This window comes from Camellia sinensis, chromosome 10 (genome assembly GCF_055761805.1).
Source record: "Camellia sinensis isolate YWXY chromosome 10, ASM5576180v1, whole genome shotgun sequence".
NCBI classification, from domain to species: Eukaryota; Viridiplantae; Streptophyta; class Magnoliopsida; order Ericales; family Theaceae; genus Camellia; species Camellia sinensis.
Genome location: NC_138970.1, coordinates 10,960,715 through 10,970,751, shown reverse-complemented (window position 1 = coordinate 10,970,751; position 10,037 = coordinate 10,960,715). Strand labels below are relative to the sequence as shown.

General features: G+C 34.1%; 1 protein-coding gene across 4 annotated transcripts; it reads right to left on the bottom strand.

Annotated features, from left to right (window-relative positions):
* Positions 1 to 2,491: 2,491 nt before the first annotated feature.
* LOC114299669 (NADPH-dependent thioredoxin reductase 3) lies at positions 2,492 to 9,386 on the bottom strand. 4 transcript variants are annotated; one of them, XM_028244468.2, is made up of 11 exons: positions 9,075 to 9,386; positions 8,021 to 8,228; positions 7,793 to 7,898; positions 7,081 to 7,346; positions 6,248 to 6,527; positions 4,991 to 5,098; positions 4,029 to 4,115; positions 3,787 to 3,891; positions 3,516 to 3,646; positions 2,962 to 3,018; positions 2,492 to 2,705 (listed from the first exon to the last, which is right to left on the bottom strand). In XM_028244468.2, exons 1-11 carry the CDS (start codon positions 9,316 to 9,318, stop codon positions 2,612 to 2,614), a joined length of 1,686 nt encoding a protein of 561 aa, XP_028100269.2. In that variant the 5' UTR covers positions 9,319 to 9,386; the 3' UTR covers positions 2,492 to 2,611. The 4 variants fall into 4 exon arrangements, with proteins under 4 accessions (XP_028100269.2, XP_082746978.1, XP_028100270.2 ...); XM_082890852.1 differs by having other exon boundaries at positions 8,021 to 8,787; positions 9,075 to 9,322; XM_028244469.2 differs by lacking the exon at positions 2,492 to 2,705 and adding an exon at positions 2,747 to 2,827 and having other exon boundaries at positions 9,075 to 9,385.
* Positions 9,387 to 10,037: the final 651 nt, after the last annotated feature.

The following is a 10,037-nucleotide window of genomic DNA, read 5'->3' as shown; positions in this document are numbered from 1 at the left end:
TTTTTAAAAAAAATATAACTACAAGACCAAAACATCACATCATTAATGACTAGACTCACTGTCACTTAATTAGTGAGAGCACTAATTAGTGCTCCAAGCATTTTTCTTTGGGTCACCACATTGATGATCAATATGGATGTAGAGTTTGTGTTTTATTTCTGTAAAAAATATAAGTTAATCCGTTATCATAAATTACTTGATCAAGTTATATTTATATTAATAGTAATTATAATTTTAAAAATAAATTATTAATATAAATATAATTTAATTAAATAATTATTAATATTTAATTAATATAATTTTTTATAAACATAAAATATTTAATAAATTTTATATATTAAACAATATAAATTTTGGATGCGGAAGTCCAACAACGCCCTTTCAGTTGAAAAACCCAAATAGAGATAACCTAATTCCATTATTCTTAGAGCATCTCCAACGGTGTACCAAATGTTTCACCAAATCTGAGTCAAAAATGGGTTATTTCCTTAATTTGATACTTCGCGCTCCAACGGTTCAACATCAAATCCGTTTCATCAAATTTGCGCTGGACAACCGGTTGGTTGACCGGCCGGTCGACCGGCCGGTCAACCGGTAACGGCAAAATTTTTTTTTTTTTTTTTTTTTTTTTACCTGTTTGAACCTTTTTTTTTGAACTTTTTCAACTTTTGGTGGTCGACCGGGTGGTCAACCGGCCGGTCGATCGGGTGGTCGACCACCTAGGCAAAAATTTTTTTTTTTTTTTTTTTTGAGTCGTTTGAACCTTTTTGTGAACGGTCTGAACTTTCTTCGGGGCGACCGGTTGGTTAATCGGTTGGTCAACCGGATGGTCGACCCGTTCGTCTCATCCCAACGGTTAGGAACAGTGATTTGGTTAAACGCTTCGCCTGCACTCAGTTTGGTACCATTTTTGCTGAATTCTGGATTTGATATCGATCTGGTGAAATCGTTGGAGCTTAAAAAAGTGACTTTTTCACCAAATTTTAAATTTGATGCCAGGTTTGGTTCACCGTTGGAGATGGTCTTACACATGCCCATGCTAAATCCTCTTGTGCAAAATTATAGTTTAGAGAAAAATTATGTGCCTAGGATGTAGAGAATGTTTTCAGTCTCCACGTGGCCAATTTTTTTTTTTTGTTCTTTTTAGAAATTACATATGAACAAAAAAGTAAAAAAATTTAGGAATGGTTTGAGATAATCTAAATAAGTAATGTATTTTTTGACTTTTTATGAAATATGAGTTTGATATGAATTAGGTTTGAAATGATGTGTTAGAGAAGTAATGTGACTTAAATAAGATGATGTGACTTAAATAGAATAGTGACTTTTTGATTTTTTTAGAGGAGGACAAATAAGGCCTTATAATTATAATTATTAATATTTATTATCTTTTTGTAAATATTTTTTTTCTAATTTCACAGAGATTTTTTTTTTAATTTTATTTATTTATTTATTTATTTGCATTAAGTTCAAAATTTTCATGCAAGCATTTTTTTTAATAATAAAAAGAGAGAATTTAAGTGCATAAAATAATTTTTAAATAATAAATTATTACTGCGAGATAAAAGATAATTTCTACAAGTAAAGTTTCACTTATTTGGGTTCCACATCCTCGTCTAACATAATTGTTTTAGAAATTGTATTGGAATATGTTAGTAGGTATTGGATGATGTTTAATGTTAGCAATTTGTAAAAAAATGTATAAATTAATAAAAAAAGTAAATGAAATTATGAAAAATGTGTATTGAAAGTTTTTTAAAACTTTATTTGACCCTTAATATGACTTAGGGACCCTCTCTCTTTATATATATTGAGCCTTCTAGATTTTTCTTTAAAAGATTGAAATCCCAAAAAAATAATAATAATTTAGAATGAAGTATGAATATCATTGTTTTATTATTATTATTATTATTATTTTAGTTGTAATTCACAATAGTATATGATTGGATAAACATGTGCCAAAAGAATAGATATAAACACACAATAGTGAATACTATCTATCCATCTATAGTTATATATATATATATATATATATGAAGGTTTGTGATAGTGTTAACGTCATATATTTTAAGTTTTTTAAAAATATCTCTACAGTTGATATTTATATAAAATTATATTAAAAAAATGATAGGACTCGAAATCGAGATATGGGTTTAATAAAGAAGATACTTACCAATCGAACAACACAGAATGTGTGTACATTCCACTTTATTCTTTTACTATTACCATTTTTTTTTCCATGCGTGTGCAGACGGCTAGTCTTGCTTAAATTGTAATCCCAAAAACACAAAAAAGGAATATCCTGTTCAATTGTCTCCAATCCAATGATATATTTTGCATTGTTAAAAGTGTTCATCAGCTGGAGCTAACCATCAATGAACTAATCGGATTAACTAATCAAAACTAGTTCCAGTCATTATGTAACATCCTATTAAGTGCCCAAAATAGTAATAATAATAATAACCAACATCACTTGAGTGTTTCTCAAAGCTTAGAAGAAGAAAGAGAGCTTGAAATTATGCACATTTGGCATTACTAGGGTATGAAAATCATGATATTTTAGTGGAATATCACAACAATAATCAGGTTTGCATCCATGTCATAAGAGACCTTAGGACCTTTTGTTCTTGCACTTCACAGAGTAAACTCTTGAATATATTAACTTTTTTGAGGAAGAGACTGTGAAAAACAGACTCAGAGCTCTCCTGATCCACAAGTAGGTGTAAAAAATAAAAATACGAAAACATTGGGGCCTCGAAAATTGTAATCATGCATTGTGAACTCAACATGGATAATCTAGAGTGCTGTTGATCAATACAAGGGTTCACTGTAGAGTTACAGGGTATTATTATTCAACTAGCCACGGAAGAAACAAAATTGAATCAAGCGATAGAATCACAGGCCAAACAAGCATTTTGAGAGGTACAAGGAAAAAAAAGAAGAAAAAAAAGAAAAACTCACTTATTTGCTTCAATGAACTCTTTGTATTCCTTCTTCATTTTGACCCCTGACACATTCCTGCATAACCAGGCATAGAAGAATTGGCAGCCAAAACTAGCCCTTTTTTTATAAGCTAAATTTAGGCTAATTTTTTTTAATAGATTAGTGATATGAGAATCATTTCCAAAAATTATTTTCCCTCTAAAGTTATGGAACAGACTAAAGTAGGGGTGTTCAATAAACAAATTCACCCTAGGTTACCGATAAACCTGACTCAAAAAATCATGTAATGGAAGTTTTGAGAGAGAAACCGGTCAGCTGCGGGTGGGAAGTTCAATTTTATTTTGTATGTCAGTCTAGTCTCAGTTTCCCTAAATTAAGTTTCTAATATAGTTTGCGCAGAATAAGAGGTCAGTTGAAATTGCCGAATGTCGCCTAAATCTACTGAGAAGTGAAGGAAAAATATTGAGAAATGAAAAAATCCTATGCCAAGAAGAAGAAGAATTATCTAGAAGGGGAAGAAGAGAAATTTGAATTCATGCATATAGAAAGTGAAAGGACAAAATTTGACCAACCTGATCATTTCCTTGTTCTTGAAAAATTGGACGCATGGTGTGCCCATAATTCCAGCTGCCTCTGCAATCTCGGGATCTTCCTCGATATCAATTTCAACGAAATGTACATTTTGATCAAATTCCTCTATCACCTGCCATTTGCGAAATTCAGGAAAAAAAATAAAAAAAAAGATTCAGCACATAACATAGTAACTCATTGACAGCAGAGAGATTTGAAACATAAACATGCATTCAAAATTACAAATCACAATATTGGAATGAATTCTGGTACCTTGCTAAGAATTGGCTTCAATGTCCTACATGGACCACATGTTGGTGCAGTGTACAGTACACATATAAGCCTCGGACTTTCATGGTACAATTTTCGTAGAGCATACTGCAAGGAAGAAAAAAGGCGAAGCTTAGAGCTCAAGAGAATTATGGTCATGAAGGAACTCGTGATTTGATCATCAGACATCACAACAACATAGAAAATTCATCAAATTGATTCAAGCCTCTCAGAAAATAATATACCTGGCCCTTGTGCTTTGTAAGTGTGATGTCAAAACCCTCTTGTACATCTCTGTCTGTGAGTTCCTTCTTAACCTCTTCAGTCTTAGGCTGTTAAAAAAATTCACAAAATAGTGAGATTCACATAAAATTACAGTTTTCACCCACTTTATAATATGGCATTCACTAAAATAATATTCCAAAAATTAATACCCACTTTCAAGTGAAAGTGACTAACTGAAATACGAACTTGGTCTTCTACAGCTCAAATGAACCTATAGTTATGATTTTCCTCAAATGTTCCACACTAAGAATGACCAAATTTAAGTTAAGGAATATGCATGACATTTTTCTTGAGAATATATGTGCACACATAAAAACTGGAGAGCATTTGTGTGCCTAAAAACAAGTAAACCTCAGCTTTTGCTAGTCTCTATGCAGCCAACACATCTCCAAACTGTGTTATCAAGTTTAATTTAGGGAGACAAAAAAAAAATAAAAAATAAAAAAAAGGGCTATGCACTGGAGAACAGTTTCAGCTGCAATGCCTAATCTTTATTCTTCTGTGTGCCAAAATCCTTATCACTATTGCAGAGCTCAGGCTGAAAGGCATAGAAAACCAATAGAAGGATGACCACTAAGACCATTTTGGTTCAAGATGGTGAATAAATCATCTGAGTGGCCCAGTCATGTTTTGCACAATGGGCACTGGCCAACCAAGTTGAGTATCAAGCACTATGGGTTGCGTTGGAATGGCCAGCATTTATAGGCATTGGAACTTCACCAGTTTCACAGATTAAGCAGTGCTCATGTCCAGTTTGTCTAGGACAGAAGACAATAGGTGTAATATCAAAGTGGTTTGTACGATATTAGTCCAATTAATGAGCTACAAATTAGTTTGCTATTAGTTAACACAACACATTTTCAGGTAATATATCCAAGAGAGAAGAACATATCAAATAGAACACAATCAGAACTGAGACTACCTGGTGAAATTCAACAAGGAGATTGTTGCTGGTAAGATATCTCTCAACTGATAAAGCAGCAATGCATCCTGAACCAGCTGCAGTTATGGCTTGCCTCCATTCATGGTCCTATACAAAGATCAAGAAACTGAAATGCAAAATAGTCTCAAATAATTACAAGTTCAATGACAAATACAAATATGTAAGATCTTGATGTATATGTTGAGCCCATGCCCTAACAGATTAAACTTTTGAGGCAACTGGTTGCTTAACATCTGTGTTACATGGACTCTTCTATTTCCCCCACAATACCCGTGTCCACCGGATATGACATGGATAAGGGTGTGGGATATGTGTCCGACGCTCGTACCCAATTTAGACACTCAGATACTTTAATTTGTGACAATACATGAAGAAAAAGAAACTCACATTTGTTAGTAAAGCAATATTTTCAGGCTCCCACATGAATTAGATATAGAAATTTCATATTTTTTTTAAAATCATATTTAATTTCTAATATATTTCTACATAATTTAAATCATCTCATCCGAGAATATTATGTAATATGCAATATATATGTGCATATGACGTGTCCCCGTACCCATATCCAATTTTGGATACGTACCCCAAGATCCTAAGATTTAAATTTATGAATGTCTGACGCTTGGATACACACCCGCACCCGACATTCGTACCCGAGTCCATGTAACATAGCTTAACATGTTACTAGAGCTTTAGTTCTAGACATCACATATTCAAATATCATTGTATTTGTTTGTACCTTATAATATGTTTGTCCATGTGTCAGTTTAGCTTGCGTTAATTTGTATCTTCATGTGGGATAGGGGGTCACAAATAAAGGGAGGGTGTGAGAGCCTAAAACATGTGTTGGGCTTTATTTCCTAATAGGTTAAGCTTTTAGAGCAACTAGTTAATGTTACATTACAAAACCCAAGAGCATCATGAAAATTCTTATCAAACTAGGATTTTATTCATCTCTTCTATCAAATATATGAATTGGGCAAGTGTCCCTACAACAGGCAAAACTAACTTGTTCTACACCTGTACTGATGGAGTATCAGTACCCAAATAGGTAAACGCATCCATTTTGAAGTGCATAAGAAGCAGAGTAAGTGACACATAATGAACCTGGAGAGTTTCATAAAACATAGAATAGAAGCAGATGGAGAGTGTCATAAAACATAGAATAGAAGCAGATGGAGCGTTTCATAAAACATACAATAGAAGCAAAAATTAATTAAGTTTTGAAATAGTTACCTGTACATCTCCAGCTGCAAATACACCTTCAACAGAAGTTTCCGCACTACCCTCCTTCACCAACACATAACCTATGCTGTCAAGTTCAACTTGACCTTCCAACAATTGGCTATTTGGGGAATGACCTATCCCATAGAATAAGCCTTTTGCCTCAAGCACAGATTCCTCTCCAGTATCAAGTTTTCGAACCAAAATGCCAGACATTTGCCCTTTCGTATTGCTAACAACATCCACAGTCTCTGTATTGAAGTGCACGGAGATATTTGGGCTGTTGTAAACTCTGAAACATTCGCCATAATCAACCTGTTAAACAAACATTCAGGGAGTTGAAACTCAACATATAAATTGTTCATTAGTAGCTCAATTCACCAAAAAGAGAAGGGGGGGGGGGGGGTTGCGGGGAAGAGCAATCCATTAAATACTCAAAATCATGGTTCAGCCAAAAAAGAAGAGGGTGAAAGAAAAAGAAAGAAAGAAAGAAAGGAAAGAGAAAATAATCACCTGAAACAAACTTTGGTCAAACTTTCCTACCCAGATATCATAATGCCCAGACAAGCAATCATGTGAAACAAGTAATACAAATGCCCAGACAAACAATCATGTGAAATAAGTAATACAAGTTTAGGGACCATAGTAACATTTCAGAACTTCGGGGGCAATACCACAGGTGAAGAATATAAGAAGAAAAAGCTTAAATAGACACCCTTCCAACTAAGGAAATACTTCAATAATAGTTTCCTAAACAATATTCCTACAGAGGCAATATAACATAAGCAGTTTTACACAAGCATGTTATAACAGCCTAAATAAATAAATAATTCATCTTAACTCACCTATCTTGCATTGCCTTGGATGCCCTTAGGTGGTCCCTGCGTACAAGCAAATGCACATGACGAGCATATTTAGTCAAGTATAATGCTTCCTCTGTGGCTGTATCACCTCCTCCAACCACAGCAAGAACTTGCCCCTTAAATAGTGGCGATGCTCCATCACAAATTGCACAGGCACTAATTCCTCTACTCCAAAACTCTTCTTCACGAGGTAATCTCAGCTTTTTTGCAGTAGCTCCTGTGGCCACAATAACACTTTGGCACTTTACCTGAAAAGCAAAGGTGAACAAGAAAACTTTACGACTCACCTAATAATAGTTTACAAGGACCAATAAGTAAGAACACCACAACCATTGGCATAGATGCAGGTAAAGGAGCAGGGACACCAAAACTTGACACATGGCTATGGGGCACGGCCACATACGACACAGCCAGAGCATTTAATGTAGAAATACATACATGTTGTCAGACTGATCACATAAAGTGATACATATATATATATATATATATTTGTGCATATATATACACATGTAGAGATAGAAACACACATACACACAATCTTCTTGTCTCGATGTGTCCCTCTTTATATTCATATATATATGTGTGTGTGTGTGTGTGTGTTTTTTTTTTTATGACATGGAACTCCAATATTATAAATTTAGGCAACCATTTCATTATATAGATAGAGCTATATGCCACAAAAAATAAACATCACCTTACGTTCACTACTTTGGATGGTAAAAGGACTGTTCTTCACATCAATAAATTCTACATCTTCTTGGAATAATTCTGCTCCCCAGCGCTCAGCTTGACGCCGCATCCTAGTTAGCAAAAAAATGCCAAATTTCTTATTTGTATTGAAAACTGTAGCAACCCACATAATCAATTGACATGTGAGAATCAGACAAAGTCCAAGAAGTCCATTTTCAAACTTTTGATTTACCGATCCATCAAATCAGGACCGCTTATTCCTTCTGGAAACCCTGGGAAGTTCTCCACTTCAGTGGTGGTCATCAATTGCCCACCAGGAACGCCACCTATTTGATACCCCTCAAACACAACAGGTTTCAAGTTGGCACGAGCTGCGTAAATTGCTGCTGTGTATCCAGCAGGACCTGAACCTATAATTACCAGATTCTCGACACCTTGTACTGCAAAATGGAAAATTTTAATTCCATATTTAAAATCCACATCTTTCCATAATTTCACATGTCAAATACTAAAACAATAAAGAATGAAAATTATATCCATACCAAGATACTTAGGCTGTGTTTGGTTGGTTGGAGGATTTAATGAAGAAAATGGAAAGAGAAAGGAAAATAAAAAGAAAAGAGAAAAGAACCGATAGGATTCAAATTGCAAGTTATGTTTGGTTGAGTTGGGAAATGGAAAAAGAAAATAGCCTAAGGTTGTGTTTAGTTCATGGATTTGGAAAAAAAGGAAAATGATAGGTGAAATGTGAATGAAATATAACTATATTTCACACGCCTTTTCCCTTTCCACCTCCAAACAAAATGTGGGATTGCATTTCATTTTCCAACTCCATTTCTCTCATCAAATCCTCCAACCAAACACAGGAGAAAGCATGGTTACAAGAATAAAATAAATATTAGACAATAACTTTCTACTCCCCTTATCTTCAAATTAATTTGCAACTTGCCATGAAACTTTAATCCCGAGGCTAGGCTGTCTAGCTTGACAAATAACTTTCTACAAAAAAATTTGTAGGTTTTTTACATTCAATATCATCCTCACTTTCATGTAGATACATGATTGATAAAAAAATCTCATTGCATTGAATTTACTTGTATCACTTTCTACAAGCACTGGTAATCTAACAAGTAACATGTGGACATTGCTTTCAAACCCCAAACTAAATACCAGACATTTAATATAGTGAGAAAAAAGCAAATTAATGTCTAAATACAACAACGAAGAGAATTCCACACAGAAACCTAAAATTGAAGAGAGAGAGAGAGAGAGAGAGAGAGAGAGACCTGAAGAGGTAGGGAGCTCATCTGAAGAGGAGGCTCTGACGCGAATCGACGAACGAGTCAAGGCGCGATGAGTTAGGGAGACCGAGTCGGCGCGGCGAATGGGGCGGCGGCGAGTCGACCCGGAGGCTCTGAGTAAGATGAGAGTGTGGGGAGTAGGAAGAGAGAGAGCGTTGGAGAGAATGGTGGTCGCCATGGTCGCTCGCTGAGTCAAGCTTCCGACTCCGTTCGGACCATACAATATCATATCGTATTTCTCTCTCAACCAACTAATTGTTTTCTTCTATTCTATTCCTGTTTTTCCCATCCCAAGGCCTCGTTTGGTTGGAATGGATTTTTTGGGACAAAAAATTGCATTAAAAAAACAAACAAAAAAACGTAGTAGTGGATTTTTATGGTCGTGTAAGTTTTTTGTGTTGTGCAAATTTTTTTACATGTCAAAATTGCACCCAAAAAATAAAAAATAATCTGTAATGTAATTACCTTATAACTATTCCATATATTTTCATTTTTTAAAAAAAAAATTATATCAACGTTCCTGACTTTGGAGTTTAAATGAAATTCTAATAGTTTGTATTTTAAATTTTAAATTTTTTTCTTCTAACTTTTATATTGTAATTATTGATGTGAAGATAATAGTTGTGGTGGCAGTGAAGGGATGGTGGTAACGATGATGGGGTGGTGGTTGTGATGGAATGATAGTGGTGATTACAGTAACAATAATAATTGTAGTGAAAGCAAAGAGTTGTAGTAATTGTGATGATAATTGTAATAGTGATAATAGTTGTGTTGATGGCGACGACTGTGAAATCACACTAGTGTACAACATGTATAATTGATTATAAAATTTGTTAGTATTAAATAAGAATTTTACTATTTAATTTTTAAAATTTTAATTTACATTTTTAAGTGATACAAATTATAATATTAAATGAATTTAATTAATTTTTACATATTTTTAATTTT

Bases quoted from the DNA above. Each gene is read 5' to 3' on its own strand.
- LOC114299669 (XM_028244468.2), bottom strand. From the start codon at position 9,318: ATGATATTGTATGGTCCGAACGGAGTCGGAAGCTTGACTCAGCGAGCG. The intron at 7,899-8,020 runs GTAAATCAAAAG...TTTGCTAACTAG, and splicing joins GGTCCTGATTTGATGGATCG to GATGCGGCGTCAAGCTGAGC. The intron at 5,099-6,247 runs GTAACTATTTCA...ATCTTTGTATAG, and splicing joins TTGCAGCTGGAGATGTACAG to GACCATGAATGGAGGCAAGC.